Raw genomic sequence first — 21,371 nt, forward strand, 5'->3', positions numbered from 1 at the left:
CCACTGAGACAGCGCTCTCACAGCCCGGTTAGACTTCAGACTGGCTGAGTTCCTTTTCGCTCAGACAAGAGATAATAACCAAGTCCAACGTGTCACCACACATTGCAAGGTTTAGCAAGGTGGTCATCTGTTATTTCTTCATAAGAAATATCTTGCATTAAAAAGCTTTCCTGTATTTCTGTTTAGAAATGCCCTGGTGGGAATTTTGACCTTAATGACAATGTGTCTGTGACCTGGGGTCCCCACTTCCTCGGAAGACGGCCAGGAGTGAGTCCACTCCTGTGCTCAGATTCCCTAGAACTTCTTTGTGTTGGGTGTAACCTTTTCTTTGCTTCCATGGAAACAACTCTGCTGAGTGACCTCTCTTAACTCAGTGAAACCCAACAGTGTTCTCTTACCTATATACTTGTCTTTGACTTCACAGTACTTGTATAAGAAAGAGACCATAGGGACCTGGCACGGTAGACTAGTGGCTAAAGTCCTTGCCTTGCATGCATCGGGATCCCATATGGGCACCGGTTCTAGTCCCAGCTACTCCACTTCCCATCCAGCTCCCTGCCTCTGGCCTGGGAAAGCAGTTGAGGACGGCCCAAAGCCTTGGGACCCTACACAATCATGGAATACCTAGAAGTAGCTCCTGGCTTTGGGTTGGCTCGTTTTGGGCCGCTGGGGAGTGGACCAACAGATGAATAATCTTCCTCTCCTTCTCTCTGTATATCTGCCTTTCCAACAAAAATAAATAAATCTTTAAAAGAGAGAGAGAGAGAAAGAGTTTCTTCCCTCTGTAAAAGGAGGTTTGGTTTTCTCATGAGTTCAGTAGCTCAGGGCAGGAGAAGAACCTTCTAGAAATGTCGTTCTACCAGCTCTGGGCATTCAATTATCATCTATCAAAGTAGGGAAAGGAATACATTCCTAACTTCATCCTGGATGTTGTCTAGACACTTCACATATTACGGCATATTTTCAAGCAGTGTGCTTGTAGCTGAGAAGTAAACAAATATTTTACAGTGTGTGATAAGTTTAAAGTGACACTCCATTGCACTATAATCTCATTTAACTAAAGCGGAAACCCTGTGGGAAACGGTCATTGCCCACTTCACAGGGAGAAAGCCATAGCCCAGCCAGGGTGGATGCTGAGTCCTCGATGACAGTCCCAGGACCCCAGCCCACGTCTTCAATCCCAAATGCCGGAAAATTTCCACAATGTTTCCCAAACATCGATACTCAGGAAGAGAACATGTAGGATGAGGTCCTGTCCATAACAATGCCGTCTACTGCAGAAGGGAGGAGGTTCAGGAGGTGGTTTCCCTTGTACCATCTGGTTTAAATATCACCTCTGTTTCTCACACTTGAACAAAAAGAAGTGGAAGTTGAGTAAGATTAAACTGTTTTCCCAAGTGTTAAGATTGGAGTGATAAGTGATTAAGATTGGAGCCTAGAATTTGGACCTGGCCCCTCACCCAAACCACGCTCCTGTTTACTTCAGCTCACAGTGCATGCAGGAGGTGTTAGAGTGAACAGAAGGTTCCCTGTAGTGGAAGGGTAGAGGACTTGCACAGCCTGCGCCTCCTTTGGCCCTCTGCTCCTTATGACCCGCCTTTCCTTGGGACTCTGCTGACGTGTCCTTCTGTTCCCTGCAGGCTGTGTGCTGGTGCTCTCTGTGGTGGAACAGCTGGCCCAGGTGCACAACTCTACAGTCCAGGCTTCGATGGAGAGACTGTGCAGCTACCTGCCTGGTAAGTGGGGGTCGGGGGGGCATACTTCTTGGGGTTTGCTGGTTTACTCCAAGCACATACTATGGAACCAAATCAGACTGGGTTGTTTCTGTGGGTAAGTATTCTTATGGCACTCTTAGAAATTAAAACAATTTAAAAAAATAATTGTTGGGCCCGGCACTGTAGCCTAGTGGCTAAAGTCCTTGCCTTGCATACTCCAGGATCTAATATGGGCACCAGTTCATGTCCTGGCTGCTCCATTTCCCATCCAGCTCCATGCCAGTGGCCTGAGAAAGTAGTCAAGGACAGCCAAAAGCTTTGGGATCCTGTGCCTGTGTGGGAAACCCAGAAGAAGCTCCTGGCTCCTGACTTCAGATCAGCTCAGCTCTGGCTGTAGTATCTGGGGAGTGAATCAATGGATATAAGATCTTCCTCTCTATCTTCTCTCTGTATATCTGTCTTTCCAATAAAGATAAATAAATCTTTATGAAAAATAATTGTAGGCAGATACTCATTTTCTATCATTGCAGAATGAGGATTCTGCGTGTATTTAGGGAATAAACTAATGAATGGCAGGTTGCTATTGCGTGTGTCACATTCGTAATGATTTTCCCAATTGGTGTACCACAGCCTTAAGTACACGGAAGTCAAAGTAACGAATAATTTTGAATAATTTCTCTTTTACTTGTATAATCGTGGCCAGAAGCTCACATAGCACTGCCAACACAAAGATTCAGGTGGGCTGACGACTCCCTCCAATGCCCACCCTGGCAAAGAAGCTGGAACCTTCCATTGATTTCATCCAAGTCTCAGTTAAGCCTCTTATCCATCTTCAATCTTAGCAAGGAAAAAAATATTTTGCTTATAGAATGCTCTTTTCATTTTAAGACGAATTTTACATTGCAATAAGTTGTTAGCAGATTCAATATGGCTTATAAATGAACTTCTACAAATACAGTGATATTTTCTTCATTCCCTCTCCCTGCCTCATGAATAAACATCTTTGTGGGTCAATTGTTCATTGATGTAATAGGAACTGGCTCATCAAGTTCCGGTATTACTACTTCTGTTAAGTAATATAGTTGAATCAATGGTGATTGTATCTTTTGATTTCTTTTTTTGACACAAATGCACCAAAGCATTTTAAGATTCACTTACTTTTATTGCAAAGGTGAATCAAATTTACAGAGAGGAGAGACAGAAAAAGTTTGTCCATCTGCTGGTTCACTCCCCAAATGGCCACAACTGCCAGAGCTGAGCCAGTCTGAAGCCAGGAGTCAGGAGTTTCTTCTGGGTCTCCCACGTGAGTGCAGGGTCCCCAGGCTTTGGGCTACCCTGGAATGCTTTCCCAGGCCACAGCAGGGAGCTGGGTGGGAAGGTATGGAGCTGGGGCTTGAACCCACAACCTGCTACAGGATACAGATTGACCTGCTGGAGCCCTACTTCCACCCCGAGAACTGCTTTTGCATATGCTTTTTTCATTTTGTCATTTTCAGTCACTCTGTTCTTGGAACGTACAGCTACTGCATATCACGTGCATTGCCTTTGCACTCTCCTGCGGCCTTGGCTTCATGGTGTTAGCAGTTCGTGTGCCTGGCCAACCCTTATTACGTGGTGGTTTCTCTGCCTGAGCCCCTGCTCATTCCCTAGGGAGCCCCTGGGAATGATATTTCTGAGTTTTGCACGTGGATTACAGTCCGTCTGTGTCTTTCCTAAATCCTTGGAACATAATGTCCTTCCCCTGAGCATCTTCACTACTTATTAAAAAGACTAACGATCATCTGCTTTTCCTGTGTCACTTGCTGGTTTGGGCCTTGAAATTCAAAGGATTTTCTCCCTTTTTGCTATACAATGTAATTATATAACCAGAATATTAGAATTCACAAAAATAGAATTAAGCAATAAGTTTCCTTTGGTGCAAAATAATTCAAAAACCACATAGCAAAGCCTCTCCCAGAAAATTGATGAAAGCCCGATGAAGTAGCCTAGTGGCTAAAATCCTCACCTTGCATGTACCAGGATCCAATATAGGTGCCAGTTCATGTCCCAGCTGCCCCACTTCCCATCCAGCTCCCTGCTTGTGGCCTGGGAAAGCAGATGAGGAATGGCTCAAAGCCTTGGGACCTCCACCCATTGGGAGGTCCTAAAGAAGCTCCAGGTTCCTGGCTTTGGAACAGCTCAGCTCTTGGGGAGTGAACCAGCAGATGGAAGATCTTCCTCTCTGTCTCTCATCCTCTCTGTATATCTGATTTTCTAATTAAAAAATTAATGTGTATTATGAAAAAACTATGCATGAATTTCAAAATGTTTTGCAGCAAATAATAATATCCTGTTCTCGTGGATTTTCTGAAGTCTCCTTACATGCCTTGGTGTTAACATATTAAGGCTCTCAGGCATGAGTGAATTCAAATAGACAGTTTCTAATTTCAGGAAAGTTTAGTACTGATTTCATTTTCTCTTACAGGGTTTCTGTTATCCATATTTTGATTTTTCTTAACTTTTTACTTCTCTCTTAAAAAAAAAAGAAAAAGGACAGGGGGTTATTTTAACTTGAAATTCAGAGTTACAGAAAGAAGGAGAGACAGATCTTCCATCCACTGGTTTACTCTGCACTGGCCGCAGCAGTTGGAGCTGGACTCATCAGAAGCTGGGAGAGGACCTTCTCCCTCGCCTCACACATGAGTGTACTGGCCCGGGGGCTTCAGCCGTCTTCTACTGCTTTCCCGGGCCATTAGCAAGGAGCTAGATCAGTGAAGCAGCCAGGACTCAAATCAGCACTCAAGTGGGGACTACAGCCAGAGTGTTAGCGAGCCATGCCACTGCAGAGGCCCCTATTTATCTCTTGAATACTTTTTCGTCTCTTTCTTTTTTTGATCTTAAAGTTGTTCTTTTTCATCGTCTGTTTTTCAAGACATGATTTGTTATTTTCAACTGTTGTTGCATTGGTTTTAAATTAGACTTCATTTCTTCAGTAATTTTTCTTATTTCTGCTGGTCTTTCATGTCTTATATCATTTTATTAATGCCTTCTGGGTATTTTTTAAAAGATGTTACATTTTCATCCTCTCTTGGTGTGACTTTTTGGCATGCTCTTACCATTTGTAGGGGTGTTTCTCTGTTTTTCTCTTTTTCTTTCTTATAATAACTTTGCATGGGAGTTGACCTAGATATGTTGCTCACTTCTACACAAAATTCTTTTTCAAAAGCTCTTGGAAAGAGGTGTTTCAGGGTAGCATTTCTGAATGCGCAGAGCTCCTTCTTCCGTTGTCTTTGTGTAGTGTTTAAAAAGTGGAAGCTTGCTTTCTAAGATTTTTCTGAGTATGTTTCCCTTTCATTTTGATTTGGTCGTTTAGACCTTTGATCAAAATCTGATCTCTCCTCAGGGTGGCGCTGTCCCAGATGGACAGTTTCTGGAGTTGGCAGGGAAGAGGTCCCCCTAGTCCTTCAAGCCTAACTGTATTCCTACTAGCTCGCTGTTGCCCCACTCAGCTCGGGCAGCTGTATTCTTGTCCACCCAGGAGACTTTAGGCCCTGTCTGCTCTAGTTCATACCAGCTCCGGGGAGTCTCGTGCTTTCGAGTTTGCCCATCCATTGCTTCTCTCTTTCTCCAGGACAGACACTGACCCTGTGGGTGGTGAGAAGCTAATCCTTACTAGATGAGCTGTAGCCGTGTTAGGACTCTTGTATGTGGATTTAGGGGCTCATGTTGTTTTGTTATTGTTGGGTGTGGGAAGTCTTGGTAGAACCTCCAGCACTTGGCTGCCTGCACCATCATCTTTCCAGAACCTTGCCTGCAAGGAGCTCTGATTTCACACCAGGACTTACAGACCTGGGCTAAGCCTCAACAGTTTTTCACCATGTACTTTTCCTTATATATTACATCTTCACATTATTAGACATTCACAGTCTTGCTTTGTAATTTCAGATATCTTGAGTCAGAGAAAGGAGAGGGGGAAATGGAATTGCCATTTTACAGAGAGAAGGAGAGAGACAGCAAGCTTCTCCATCTACTGATTCACTCCCCAAACAGTTGCAATGGCTGGAGCTGAGCACACTCGGAACCACGAACTCTTCTGGGTCTCCCACATGGGTACAGGGGCCCAAGGACCTGAACCATCCTCTACTGCACTCCTAGGCTACAAGCAGGGAGCTGGATTGGAAGTAGAGCAGCCAGTACCCACATGGGATGCTGGCACCAAAGGCAGAAGCCTAGCTTGCTGTGTCATGGCACTGGCCCCACCTGAAAACATTTGTACTTGAGTTTGACCTCCTGATTCTAGGAAAGTTATGCCTTCCAAAGGTGAACTACTGACTAAAGTCCCCTTTCCAGCATCAGCCCCTTTGCTTTATGGATCAGCCAAGAGCGAAGCATCCAAAAAGGAGACAGCTGGCATCCAAGGCTGGCTGCTTCCGAGTCAGAACAGCAGGTGTCCTGAGGAAACAGGGATGCCCCAGGAGAGGCACTTGTAGCAGGCATTTCACCAGGAAGGGGTTCTGGCTCTCAGTGGTAAGCTGCCTTTTTAACTGGAGAAATGTTAAAGTATTCCACAGGGAGTTTGGGAGCAGGCATTCAGCCTTTGCCTACTCGGATTCCTGCATTACCTGTCAGGTTTAATTCCCAGTTCAGGCTTCTGACTCCAGTGTCCTGTTAATGCACACCCTGGGGGGAATCGTGGTGATGCCTCAAGGAACCGGGTCCCTCCCAGGCACTTTGCTCCAACTTTGGCTCAGCCCCACCCTGGCCGAACTGTAGGCATTCTGGGAATGGAACCACTAGATGGAACTGTCTCTCATTGTGTGTGACTATTGCCTCAAAAGTAAATAAAAAATAATTATAAATCTTTTCAGAGAAAAAGAAGGCGGGTTAGCTTTGCTTCCAGCGTTTTGCCTCCCAGTGGATAGCACACCATCCACTCAGGTTAAAGGGTCATGACATTCCGCAGCGTTGGACAGAGTGGCCCTTGTGTCAGTTTTATGGAGGTGGAGAAGAGTTCACACAAGCACAGGGATGACTCAGATCACCAAGATAGAGGCTAGTCTTTAAAAAAAAAATACGTATTTATTTTTCTTGGAAAGACAGATCTATAGAGAAAAGGAGAAACGGAGGAAAACTCTTCCATATACTGGTTCACTCACCAAGTGGCCGCAACAGCCAGAGCTGACTGCATCCAAGGCCAGGAGCCAGGAGCCTCTTCTGGGTCTCCCAGGCAAGTGCAGGGTCCCAAGGCTTTAGGCCATCCTCGACTGCTTTCCTAGGCCACAGGCAAGGAGCTGGATGGGAAGCTGGGTCACTGGGACACAAACTGGCACCCACACATGCAAATTGAGGACTTTACCCACGAGGCTACTGCACTGGGTGCAAAGGTTATTCTTAGAAAATGAAATAGTCTTGACCCACAATACGTACCTGAACCCAGTACCGTCCCGTCTGGTGCACCAGAACAGGTGATAGAAAGAGGTGAAATTTCACACATAAAAATTTGCCATGAATCCTTTCACCTCCAGAGTGAACTAAACACGGGCAAACAGCATAGCCCTCACAGAGGATGCCCAAAAAGCAGCCTTCCAGAGGAGCGGACCGCTGTGAATCATCACACCCTTTGCTGGGCCAGGGAGAAGGGTTTTGTTTGTTTTTTTTTTTTAAGTTGTAGGAAGCATTTCTGACCTTCAGTTTCAACCGCTGCCTTTGCCTCTGGCACTCATTAGTAAACACCATGCAAGGATCTCAGACTTGCTAATAGAAAAATGATTAATGGGCTCTCTCACTAGGGATCAGCAGACGCTCGCGCCCGGAGAGTCTTGCTGGAACTTCACCTTCTTGGGTCACCTAGGCGGAAATCTTGATCTTCGTGGAATATGAGTTTAAGAATCGTGGAGACTTGACGAAAGGAGTTTGCTCACATTCTGTAGTCGCCAGAACTCGATGTACGTGCTAGGACACGGAGCCACGAGCCCGGCTGTGTAGCCAGCAGGGCTCACTGTGCTTCAGGGTGTTCGTGAATGGCTAATGGCAAGGGAGGAGCATCCCGCACAGCTACGACGTCTCCAGGGGCGCCTTTCTGCATGTCGGAGTGCTGGCCTCCCCCTGCTATGTACACCATGGGAGACTTAGACAAGCACTCAGGTCCCTGCCCTGTAAGATAGAGGCCAGCTTCAACCCAGACTCCTGGCTTGGGCCCAGCCCAGCCATGACTGTTGGAGATATTCAGGAAGTGCGCTAGCAGTGGGAAGGTCTTCCTCCCCTCCTCTCAAATAAAAACAAACAAACAAACAAATAATAGGTCATGTATAATAATACCACCTAAAGTTTACATAGAGGGCCTGGTGCTGTGGCCTGGTGGGTACGTTCTCTCCTTGCATGCGCTGGTATCCCATATGGGCAATGGTTCATGTCCCAGCCCCACTTCCATCCAGCTCCCTGCTTGTATCCTGGGAAAGCAGTAGAAAATGACCCGAAGCCTTGGGGCCCTGCACCTGCATGGGAGACCTGGAAGAAGCTCCTGGCTCCAGATCAGATCAGCTCCAGCCATTGCGGCCACTTGGAGAGTGAACCAGCATATGGAAAGATTTTTCCTTTCTGTTTCTACTTTTTCCTGTAAATCTGCCTTTCCAAGAAAAATAAACAAACCTTAAATAAACTGGAAGTAGATAAGGGACATAGTAAAATGGCCTAAGGCTGTTGAAATCTATACTACAAAGAACGTGACTTTTGGAGGAAAATATTTCAGCTTCAACTGAACCTCTTACTGTGTCTGATCAACTGTCCTTGCCTACAGGCAGAAAATAAAACTAACCACCAGCTCTGAAGTTTTCTGTTTTGTTTTGGTTTGGTTTTTTTGGTTTTGTTTTGTTTTTATGAAACATAGGAAAGCTGGGCCCACTGCAATGGCTCAGCGGCTGAAGTCCTCACTTTGCACACACTAGCATCTCATGTGGGTACTGATTTTTGTCCCACTTCCCATCTAGCTCCCTGCTTGTGGCCTGGGAAAGCAGCAGAGGGTGGTCCAAAGCCTTGGGACCCTCTTATCTGCATGGGAGACCCAGAAGTAGCTCCTGGCTTCAGTTCTGCCCAGCTCCAGCCATTGTGGCTACTTGGGGCGTGAACCAGGGGATGGAAGATCTGTATCTTCTTTTCTCTGTAAATCTACCTTTCCAATAAAAATAAAGAAATCTTTTTTAAAAATTTAAAGAAATATATGACAACTTAAAATGTTGATTTCAAGGAAATAGTTATACAGTGATTTCTGTAGGCTAGACAGGGTAAAATGGAAGAAGAATAGAAGGAAATTGGATAATGGGTAGCAAAATAAAATTGAGAGAAATCTTTTCTAGGGTACTTATAACAGTTTATTATATTTTTTCATAAAGACTAGAGAAGAACATAAAGATTCCCAACATGAGAAGTGATTAATATTTAAGGAGATACACAAGTTAATTATTTTGATATGATCATTATACATTATGCACATGGATCCAATTTTCCAAATGTACTCCATAAGCATATGTGTAGTTTATAAACTGCGTTTTAACAAGACTAAAAATATTGCTGTGATCATTGAAGCAAAGGTAAGCCAGAGTGGTTTACAAATCACAAAATCCTAGGTCTGAATTACACTTATAGCTCTGTATTCCGAATGTGTGACAACTGCTCGGCCCTTTGTTAGCCTGCCTTTGCCCTTTGAAAAGCCACATTTTCTGTTTTCTTATGCTGCTCTCAAATTCAACTCTTTTGATCTATAAAAATAAATACTCCTCAACCTCCCTGGTCACGGGCCATGTTTAACAGAGTAACTTTCCCTCTAGGTGGGTTGCTAGCAGTATGCTGTTGTCAGGGTTTTCATCGCCGGTGTCAGTAGCAGTCAGGTTACCACTCTGTCATGACTGGCCAGGTACGTCTGTCTCCGGAGACTTCTCCCATTTGCTGTGTCTCTTTCTGTGCTGATGTGAAATTTACCTCTCCAAAGGCCACCCCGTGCCCACCCGCTCTGCCGCTGCTCCAAATGGACCAATTCATTTGAGGACACTGATTGGTTCAGTGGTCCTTGTCAAAGAGTAAAGAGAACCCTGGGAGCATTCACTTTGGAACAAACCAGAAATCTAAGAAACACACACCCTCATCTCAACAGAAAAAAAAAAAATGACTTCCCGCTGCCTTTCAGCCAATACCACAAGTTTTTCAGACTTGCTAATGCTGGATTTTAAAGTGTCCTATTCTGGACTAAATTAGTTCTATATTGGTGATGATTTAGATTTGCTTCCAAATGCCTGGTTTCTTCATTTAAGTTTAGATTCTCCAATTTAAGTAAAATTCTCTGACTTATGAAGCGGCAGAAATTGCACTTGAATCTGTAGATCGATTTTGGGAGTATTTCCACCTCAACAGCATTAAGTCTGTGAATCCATGAATATAAGATGCCTTTCCATTTGTTTAGACCATTTTAAACAATTTTTTGTAGCTTTAGAGAATCTGTTTTACAATTTTCTTGTTAAATTTGTTCCTAAGTATTCCATACTTTCTGATGTTACCATAATTGGAATTCTTTTCTTAACTTCATTTTTATTTTCTCATGATACATAAAAGTACTGTTGCTTTTTGCTTGCCCATCCTGCATTCTATGACATTCCTGATGATTCCTTAGGGGTCTCTGCAGATGGAGATGATGCTGTCTGTGGGGGCTGGCACAGTGGATTAAGCCCCTGTTAGAGTGCTGACAGTTGACATTAGACAGCTGCTTCCAGTTTCAGTGTTTCTGCTTCTGATCCAACTTCCTGTCGTGTACCTAGGGAGGCAGTGGAAGATGGCTCAAGTAACCAGGCCCCTATTACGCATGTGGGAGACTACGATGGAGTTCCTGTCTCCTGGCTTTCGCCAGGCCCAGATCTGTCTGCTGAGGCCGATTGGGAAGTGAACGTGTGTGTGCCCCTCTGTCATTCCACCTTCCAAATAAATTTACTTTTTTTTTTTTTTTTTACAAAGAACAGATAGTACTTCATCTGAAAATCTAAGCATTTTATTTATAATCTATCTGCCTTTTATTTCCTAATTCTTCTGGCTAGATGCTTCTATGTCATGTGGAATAAAAGTGGGGGAGCAGATGTTTCTGTCTTTTCCATGAACCAAGGAGCAACTGTTTGGTCTGGTTCAGCTCAGTATTGTGTGAGCTAAAACGTTTTGGAGGATAACCTTGGGTTAAGGAAGGCCTGTTACTGCTAGCTGCGAGTCTGTGCCTCAGATACTTTTTCCCTATCCTGAAAAAGTGCTGTGGTTTGACAAATGCTGTATGTAACTCTTGGTGATCGTGTGAGACTTTTATTGACAAGTGGTAAATACTATTAATTAATTTTCAGATGAAGGGAAAAAACCTTGCATTCTTGGAATAAACGAGTTTATCAAGTGAATAATTAAGTTTGTCATGTTACTGAATATAACTTGCTATGGTTTTGTAGAACTTTGTAGCCAGATTCCTAGGAGATTTTGGCATGCAGATTTATTTGCAAAAAATTGGTTTATTTTCATTTCATTTTGGAAGGCAGGGAGAGAGAGAGAGGAGGAGGAGGAGGCAGACAGAGATGGATCCATACACTCTATCTCCAGGTCCCCGCCCAAGCACCAGGTCTTCCACCTGCATGGCAAGGACCCAAGACTTGAACTCAGGCCCTCTGATTTGAGATACAGGTGTTCCAAGTGGATCTTAACTTCTGTGCCAAACATCTGTCCCTGCATCTTTCAGTTTTCCAATCAGGATCACGTGATCACCAAATAATAAGTTTTAAAATGGTGCCTTTTCTTCTATTGTTTTTGGAAAGGTTTTTAAAAGAATTTATATTAATTCTTCTTTAAACATTTGGTACCATTCATCAGTGAAGCCATCTGGTCCTGGGTTTTTCCTTTGTTAGAAGTATTTGATTACTGATTTGATCTCTTCACTTGTCATATGTCTGTCCAGATTGCCTATTTATTCTGGAATCAGTTTCAGAATTCTGTGTCGTTCTAGGAATCTTAACATTCCTTCGGAGTTGTCTAATTGTTTTGCTGAACAGCTGTTCATTGTATTGCCTCATAATTCCTGTTATTTATGCAAGGTCAAAAATAAATGTAGAGAAATAGTTTTAGTTGCCTACTATAAGATTATAAGGTATTTAAAGTCTAATGTTTCTTGTCAAATAAACATTTTATTTTATTGTTTTGGTATAATATTAAACATTGTGTATTTAGTAAGTTTGAAGTACTAATAAGAATTCTCCATATTAATCTATCTTCCACCACTCCATTTTTTCAGCAAGTGCCAAGTCCCCAGCCTGAAAGTTCCTATCAGTCAGCAACTCAGTGGTATCTAACTATTCTGCGATCCTGAGTAGAATTGTCAAGATTCTACAACAGACTAAGAGAAACAAGATATAGGACTGGAATTAGCAGGTATCATTGTACAGACAGTTCAGTCCTCAAAACTTTCCTGTATTCCCACAAGGGCCTGAGGCCGTTTCATTCTTGGGCCTGTGCTGGGCCTTTGTGTTCTCTGAAGGTGGCAACACAGGCACAACTCTAACAGTATTCTTCTTTTCACTCCGGGATAGCAAGTTAGCTTACATGAACTAGCCAAGTGAGATCATTCCCCCCTGCCTCACCCCTTTGTATCAGAGCTACATTTCAGATTATTTTCTTTGATGCAATCCTGTTTCTTTCAACTTCAACAGAGATCTCAGTCAATACTCAGATTCCCCTGCTGTAAGGAGTGGGCAAGCATTTGATGCAGCAATTAAGACATCATTTTGGATGTCTGCATCAGATATTAGAGGGCTGAGTCCAAGTTCTACTCTCCATTCCAGCTTCCTGCCAGTGCACACCTGTGGAGGCCACAAGGGATGGCTCACGTACTTTGACCCTTCCACCCCTTTGGGGACCTGAGTTCTCAGCTCCCAGCCTTGGCCTCCCTCGTCCCTCACACCCATTGCTATTGCAGGTACGTGAGGAGTTAGCCAGCAAAGAGAATCTATCAGGTGAAGTATCTCTTCCCCCACCCCTTTCAACTAAATTGAAATAGAGAATAAAAGAAAAACCCAAAATGTGACTCAAGTTTTTTTGAATAAAACTTTTATGATCTTTAGCATATAAAGTGGCATTCATATACCTCTGAAATGGAAGTCTTTTCCTCCTTTTATACTTTATTGTATTTTGGTAAGTTTAAGATGTTAAATAACACAAAAATCACATTTATGGAAAGAACACTTAATAGACACATTAAGTATAATATTTCCCCTGGCTCTTAATAAGGTGATAGTTGAGCTTTAGTTTTTGGTAAAGATAATCATGATTAACTCATGTGTTACATGCTTCATGATAAAAATACATTCTGTTTGCTTTTCTTATTTCTCTTAGAGGAATGGTTCTTGAAAACAACGTGCTACACGATGGTTCATGAGTTTGGAGCAGACATCATAAAACTGTAAGTATGTCATGGCATGTAAACCTGGTTCTGTGGCTGGGATGTGGGAAGGAGAAAGTCAGGAGGGGGCAGGAGGCTGTGTTGCAAGGACAAGGGCATGTGTCACTGAGCAGATACTGGTTGGTGGGCGAAAACTGTAAGTGAAGTCTCTAGCATGTCAGAAGCCTACTTTATCAACAGTCTTTATCTAACACTCTGTCATGGCCGTTGCCTCCCAACTGTACTCTAAGCCTGCAGGCTTGCCCTTTGCCTGGCAACCCCGGAATCCACATTAGAATCAGACTTATATTTTTGGCTGCAGACCTGGTCTTGGGGTATTCCTAGCCCCATGCACAAGGCTCCCCATGAACTAATTCCAGACACAACCCTTGCTGTTCAGCAGTACACCAAACTCTAAACCATTTGTAGCTCTCTGTTTACACCAAGAGGTTTCTTTTCTTTTTTTTAAGATTTTATTTATTTTTATCGCAAAGTAAGATAATCAGAGAGGAACATCTTCTGTCCAATGATTCACTCCCCAAGTGGCTACAATTGCCAGAGCTAAACCAATCTGAAGCCAGGAAACTGAAGCCAGGAAACTGGAGCCTCTTCTGGGTCTCCCATGCAGGTGCAGGATCCCAAGGCATTGGGCCATCCTCGACTGCTTTCCCAGACCACAAGCGGGAAGCTGGATGGGAAGTGGGGCTGCCCAGATTAGAACCAGTGCCCATATGGGATCCTGCACATTCAAGGCGAGGACTTTCGCAGTTAGGCCACCATGGCGGGCCCACCAAGAGGTTTCTTACTTGGGACACTTGCAGAAGCTGCCCTGATACCTGGTATGTTCAAAATCTCTGCTGAAAGACAAATCAAACTTCATTAGAAGTCAGTTTCTCAGGCTGAATTGCCACTCAACACCCCCCCACACACACATATCCATACATGTACACACATGTAAATACAGGCAGTTGCACTTGTAGCACCCTGATTCTACTAGTTTGAAAGCCTTCTGAGAATTAGGAGTACACTTCATTAGTTTCTGTGTCTTCAGGCATTTAGCAAAATACCGATTATGTTTGTGGGAGGAAGGATGGAGAGGAGAGAGGAGAGAGAGAGAGATGTTACTATCAATATGTGATTGTCAGTCTTTTCATCACTAGTATCCATAACATTGAGTTTAAATATTCTCAGGACTGATGGAGGATATCTGACTCTCTGGAGTCTACTGTAATAATCAAGCATAGAAAGTCTTCAACAGATCGCTAGCATATGATACAATTTTTATTCCTACCATTATGTATATAAATTTCATATATTTGGATTTTAATGAATTCCTTAAATTAATAAGTAAAGCCTACAGATGAGCTGTGACTAGACTGTTCCGAAGAAAATTATTCAAACATATTAGCACAGAAGAAAGAAAATAGCAATCTTTTAAAAATTAGTTGAGAAGTAGAGTTACACAAAGGGAGAAAGAAGGGTAGGAAAATAATGAGAGAGAGAAATCCACTGACTCACTCCCCAAAGACTGTGATGGCTGGGGCTGGGCCAAAGCCAAGTCCTGGAATTTTATCCAGGTCTCCCACATGAGTGCAGAGATTCAAACACCTGGGGCCATCTTTGCTGCTTCCCGGGTACATTAGCAGGGAACTGGATTAGAAGAGTAGCAACCAGGACTTGAACCAATGATCATGTGGGATGCTGCCATACTGGGCAGAGGCTTATCCCACTGTACCACAATGGTAGACCCATTATCATTCCTTTTGCTTGTCATCCGTTTGCATACTGATGAGAATTTCTCTATTGTTTGCTCTTCTTATAGCTTATTTTAAGCAATCAGTTGCAGCTCTGGGTTGAGGCAGGCCCTGAAAAATGACAGTCTCATGATTTAGTGTTACCTGAGTACTGTCTGCCAATATTAAATGGATTTCCTAACCCAGAGGGCTTCTCTCCTCATTACTTTACACCAGTCAGGTCTCAATAATTCATGGACTAATTATGTGGCAATTACACTTCCTACCCACAGGCACAGCCACAGCCACAGGATGCTGTAAGGAAATAGAACTCAGGTGTCCCCTCCCACACACACCCTCTAAGAACTGGGGACCAGGCAGTGTCTTAGCCCATTTTGATGTCTGTAATAAAATGCCTTGGATTAAGTCATCTGTAAGCCGACATGTATTGCTCATGGTTGTAGGGGCTAGGAAATTCAAGGTCAAGGTACCTGCCATTGTGGTGTGCAGAGAGCACAGGCTCTCTGCTTCCCAGATGGCATCTTCTTACTGCACCCTCACATGGTAGGAGGGCAGCTGAACTCCCTGGGGCACTAGGCTGTACTCATCCAGGCACAGAGCTCTCACAGCTCTATGGCCTCCTAAAGGTCCCATCTCTTCATCTGATCACATTAAAGGTTTGATTTTTAGCATATGAATTTGAGTGGGGAAGAGTAATTTCAAACAAATCCAGTGTATGAGAGCTGGCCAAAGGCAGAAGGCATGGACAAGTCCCTGAATTTGTTAGAAGTCCTTTGTTAGAAGTCTTTTGTTAGAAGCAGTGTGGTCCTGGGCAGCCACATGACGACAGAGCCCAGGAGAAAGTTTTTAGCAGAAGTGCTCTATGGCTAACCCAAGTGCACGTGGGGCTTTCTCAAGAAGCATTCACATTTCAGATTCTAGATAAGAACTTTCCAGGCTCAGGACCTCAGGGTTACCAATGGGAAAGATGATGATAACATTCAAGGCAGCTGCAGCCCAGTCACTCCAGCCCTTGAGACTGGCACTGACAAGCTCCCCCGTCTCCCTCTTCCACAGTGTGCCCGGAGCCTGCCTGGACTTTCTAACACTGCCTTGGTGGCCTGTGGTGAGGTCCTTTACCCAGCTTCCAAGCAGAGCCCACAGCAGTGGAAGAGACGCATGCACAAAAAGACAAAAGCTCATTATGCAAATTATAATAATTATCTGAAGCAGATCCCAACAGAACAAGTAGCAAAATCAGCATCAGACCATGGCTATGGATGAAAAAAGAGTAAGTGATTAGTAGGGACTTGTTAAAGCAAGTCTGTGGCATCCAACAAGACAATACTCATAGTGTTGTCCTTTGTCAGACTACACAGCAGCAGTTGGAGCTGCAGCAGACCACACATTTTGGCCATCAGCAGACAGCTCCATCCACACTAATGGCAAAATGGCATGCCAGAGCAAGACACTGCCTCGAGGGCCCCCAGGTATTTCCTTTAGCTCAATCAGGCCCTATACCATGACCACAGAGTTCCATATCCCAGTAGGATCAATGGGGACCCATTTAGGCAGGCCGGAGACTTCCCACACTTTGGTCAGAAATATCTGATCCACTCCAGGGGAATAAGCCATTTGAGCACCCATTTCATTGTTCTGAAACCTTGGCTTGGTATTTGAGTTTAAACAGTACTGTTCTCTGCCCATGTACCCAATCAGGTGGAATGATATCCAAATGTACAGCTTGGGCAAAGATGACATTTGGGGCTGGGGTCAGAGTTCCTAAGTTTTCACAAGGGGCAGGTGTATCAGCTGTATGGGTACTAAAATCTGTTAAAGCTTACCCAAGGGCCTAAGTCCAGCCTACCAAGCTGGATTTACCCAACAGAGGCCATGCTTACTTTTCTAATAGGCCAGTTGCTTCCTCCTATCAAACCTGGTATTTGGGGGTGGGGGATCAAACACGGGTGAAAGCATCATTAAACAACATGTGGTTGAGTCCAGTCTTAGCATGTCCCATAATGTGAGTGCCTCCATCACTAGCAATGCAATGAGAGTGCCTGTCACATTCAACTTTTTGAGACCTTAATGATTAGGTACATTCCCTCACCAGGAAAGGCTCATGTAAGGCCAGGAGATGTATCTAAAGGCCCCTACTGTTTGGCAAAGGACCGGTGGCATCAACCTTATAACCTGCACATTGGCCAAGTAGCAGGGTCGGAGAAGCAAGCGCACCTGGGTCAGAGTTGTCACCAAGTCCCTGTATGTCAAGGATAATCCTGTCCCTTTAGCTACATTCCCACTGTAACTTGGCTACATTGCCACAAGGCCAGACTCTTGCCTGAGCCAAACTAGTTGGGGCTTCTACCTCCTTGTTTCCAGGGGTTTGGAGAGCTTGCTGCTAATAGATGCAGGATATACAATGGACTATGACCCCAGAGCACACAGCTGCTTCCCCCTTTTCTTGCCACATCGTTTGCTTCCAGAGGGACTTTATTAGCAGAGATCATGATTCTGCCAGCCACCATGCCACCTGCAGTGTAAGACCTCTGTGTACTGCCCAGTTATTAGCACTGAAAACCAGCAGCCTTGGCTCAGGAGTCACTACTGGCCACACTCCAAGTTTTGCCAGTCCCAAGAGAGCATACCTTTTACTACATCTCCTGATGTCATCAATAGAGTGAAGCCAAGTAATGTCCATAGGGATTGGAAAGTGGGTGAGGTCGTGGGCCACCAGGCCGTAACAGAGAATAGGATACCCTTGGAGCAATACCTGACGAGTCCACTGCCTCTGCTCCCGCGTGAAGGTGAACTGATCTTGGGAATCTGCCAGGATAGGGCCACAGAAGGGAGCATAAACAAAGCCTAAAATGGCATGAACAGAACCAGGAGCTGATGATAGTTTTTAATACCTGAGGAGTACTGAGAACTGTGGCTGATATGGGAGACATTCCCTGGTGCCTTGGTAAGTTTCTAATAATCCACAGTCATTGTCCAAGTTCCATAGGCTTGTTTTTCAGTTTTTCTTTTTTTTTTTTAGGCTTATCAGAAGCCTGATGGGTTGGTGGGAGGATTCTATTGAAATGCCTATGTTGACTCCTCTTCCAGGCAGTTTGCCTTGCTTTGTATATACACACTGTCCAGGGTAGGATATTGACCGGATCTTACGTTGTGTCTCCCTCAGCACGGTTTGTATCACCCTCATTTGAAGGTGAAATTTCTCTACAGATGTTTGCAATGTCTTCTCCACCGATATACTCATTTCTAGGGGTTTTTCTGGACTAGAGAAATGAGCACCAGAGATGGTGTAGGAGACATTTTCCTGGTATTTAAATATGAAAATAACTGTTTTACCCTAATCATCATGTGCCCTGTCCTTCTATGGACTATTTTCGGTCACCAGGGATTAGAGTATATTTAGTGCCCAGGTAGGGTGGACTAGTAGGTAATGAATTTATTTTTGTTTTTATTTATTTATTTGAAAGACAACTCCCATCCACTGCTTCACTTCCCAAATGCCCACAACTGCCAGGGCTGGACCAGTCAAAAGCCAAAACCAAGGAGCTCAAACCAGGTGTTGTGCATGGAAGGCAAGGATCCAACTAGAATCCAAGGGTCCGGAGTCTTTACTGCCGTCTCTCGGGCAGTAGCTCAGAGCTGGCATTAGGAGCTGGAGCTGGGAGTTGAACTCGGGCTCTCTAATAGGAAAGATGAGCATCTTAACTAGCATCACAACCACAAAGCTAATTGACTATCTGAAAGTGATCTTTTCATTAAGTGGTGCCAGAACAAATGAATCTTTCAAAAATTCTGTGCAGCCTAGGCCTTCTTCTGTCCCAAGTTTTTTCAAGAATATACAATCTGGGCCCAGCGTGGTAACCTAGAGGCTAAAGTCTTCGTCTTGCACATGCTGGGATCCCATATGGATGCCATTTGTATCCCAGAGGCCCCGCTTCCCATCCAGCTCCCTGTTTATGGCCTGGGAAAGCAGTCAAGGACAGCCTAAAGCCTTGGACCCTGCACCTATATGGGAGATCTGGAAGAGGCTCTCGGCTCCTAGCTTTGGATTGGCTCAGCTCTGGCCAGTGCAGCTGCTTGGGGTGTGAATCAATGGACAGAAGATTTTCCTCTCTGTCTCTCCTCCTCTTAGTATATCTGACTTTCCAACAAAAAAATACAACAAATCTTTTAAAACACACACACACACACACACAATCTACATTTTCACTTCACAGATATCTTTCCCATCCTGTTGGTATTAATATGTGTGGATTTGTGGGTCTCAGCATTTCCTCTTCTAAGTCTTTTCATACTGAAGCCCTGTCTTAGAGGATGTGAAGGAGAACCACACACTTATGCCTTCTCCTCACTCCAGCTCAGAGATAACAACTTCTTCCTCTGACTCAGGGGTCTCCATCTTGACTCCCACATGGAAGTTCAATGACTTGAAACTGTGCTCTATTTGGGGAGAAAAGTAGGATGGGTTGACTCCAGTGGCCTTGGATTGTCACAGATGGGATATTGACCTTAGGTTAAGAGCAAAGATTGAACAGAGCACTGTTTATCACACTCCCAAGTCCACTAAATACCAGACCCTCATCAAGACAGCGGTCATCACTTAAGTAAATGAACCATTAAGTTGGGAACAGATGTGTGAAAGCATCTGCCCTCTCCTGATTTACTGGCCCTTGGTAGGCATTAGTTTGGCAATGGACTTTATCTGTAATGAGCATCTCGCCTCTCTGCCAGGAAGACTTGGCCTTCTTCTGTACTTCAGATGTAGTAGGTCTGTAACCAACCATGAAGAGACCATGGGGTTAAGCAGGCACACATCATCATGATTGCTTTTTTTACCTCTTAGCTGAGGTGTTTAACAAAAGTTGAGGAACCATCTTGTCCACCACACGCACAGTCTCGTCAACTGGAATAAAGTTTGGGAGCCCATGGTCTTTGTGTTTTCATAAAAAGGATCATCAGCATGTTTGGGGATTTCTGAGGTGGTCCCACTTTCTTTGATGGGCTTTGAATACAAGGCAGCTTTTTTTATAACAGGCTGCATGGCAAAAATGTTCAAGATCCTTCCAGAATATGGAAGGACGCTGGTCTGAAGGTCACATTTTTGAAGATTTTAAAAGATGTTTTGATGTGCAGCGAGCATTAAAACTGTTGTTTACTCACAAAGCAAAAATCAGAGCAGTCTCTGTTTTGTTATGTTTATATTTTTACCTTTCTAAATCTCATATGTTCTTTCTACCAAGTTCAGAAATAAGATTTCTTTGGAGTAAACAACCTAGTTAGATCCATGAAACAGGTAGCAGGGAGGCAGAGATGACTGGGGTAGAAAGAAGCAGGTTTAAGAAATTACGTTCAGACCTTAGCTCACAGGGGTTAAATGTTCCAGTGCTAGCCAGTGGTCCCCTGGGGTTGGGAAGGAACGCCACAACAAACACAAGTGCCTTGACTTTCATCATGAAGCAGGAAAGGAAAGGGAGGAGCAAGAGCGATGGGGAGAGAAGAAATGTGTTAATAACTGTGGTGGTTTTAGAGATAGCCTTTAGAATGTGTGCAGTTGGGTGGGGAAGAGGTTAAAGTAGTTTTATTATAAGAAACCCTGAGTGTTCCTTACAATAGGAAAAATTTTCCAGCAGGGGAAAGAGATGAAAACAGAACCGGGAACCCAAGGAGCCCAGTGAGTGTGTGGTTCCTAGAGTTCCTCACTGCACATTCCCTGAGTTCTCCTAGAACCCCTCCTGCAGAATGACTTCCGGGTCACTCAGGCCCGTGGTGGGAAATGGCTACCTTCCAGCCCTTTCTCACCAGAGCGCCTCTTCTCCTGAGAATAGCCCATTCTGAAGGCAAATGCTTTCGATGCCAATTTCAAATGTTTTGAAGAGCAAATCTGATTGGCCCTGCTTGAAACAGTAGTCAAATGAGGGCCAATCAACTGGCTAGGAGCTACAGAACATAAACATAGCTCCCAAGAGACCACCTTTGTGGGCCAAGAGGAACAGTTAAGCTGATCACATCAGTTGGGAAAAACCCCAAAACGTGCCTTCCAGAATCCATTATTGTCCTGCCCTGTAGTGAAAGAGTCATCTCTGAGTATTGGCCATAGTTGTAGCTGGACTTCTTGCTATTTTGAGTTGAACCAATTTGCCTCGAAAATAAGCTTCATTTTGTACTCCTCTTTCTTGCCCAGAAGAGTTTGGGAGGTAGCAAAGAAAAAATGACTACAGAGGATAGCTGTCATCCCCTTCAAAGCCAGATGATGTGGTTTCCTCGAGGAAAGAAACAAGTTAGCTATTTTATATTTTCTTCCATAAAGATAGGAAATATGTTTAAATGGGGAATAGATGATTTGTGTTCTCCCCAAGAAAATAAAGTGTGTATGGTTATATCATAAATGAACTTTTGCAATAAGATGCAGCAGGAATCAAAATCTTTTCTTCCTATCATGTGATACACTGGGCCCTATTTTGCCTTACTCACTTACTTACTTGT

At 44.0% G+C, this 21,371-nt stretch overlaps 1 protein-coding gene across 1 annotated transcript in view; it reads left to right on the top strand.

The window, feature by feature from the left end:
* The window catches only part of AOAH (acyloxyacyl hydrolase), a 151,219-nt gene that overhangs the window by 16,706 nt on the left and 113,142 nt on the right, over positions 1-21,371 (top strand). The window contains exons 3-4 of the mRNA XM_058678363.1: positions 1,641-1,736; positions 13,092-13,158. Coding sequence (XP_058534346.1) covers positions 1,641-1,736; positions 13,092-13,158 — 163 coding nt within the window. The remainder of the gene's footprint in view (positions 1-1,640; positions 1,737-13,091; positions 13,159-21,371) is intronic.

The sequence above is a fragment of the Ochotona princeps genome, chromosome 20 (genome assembly GCF_030435755.1).
Source record: "Ochotona princeps isolate mOchPri1 chromosome 20, mOchPri1.hap1, whole genome shotgun sequence".
NCBI classification, from domain to species: domain Eukaryota; kingdom Metazoa; phylum Chordata; class Mammalia; order Lagomorpha; family Ochotonidae; genus Ochotona; species Ochotona princeps.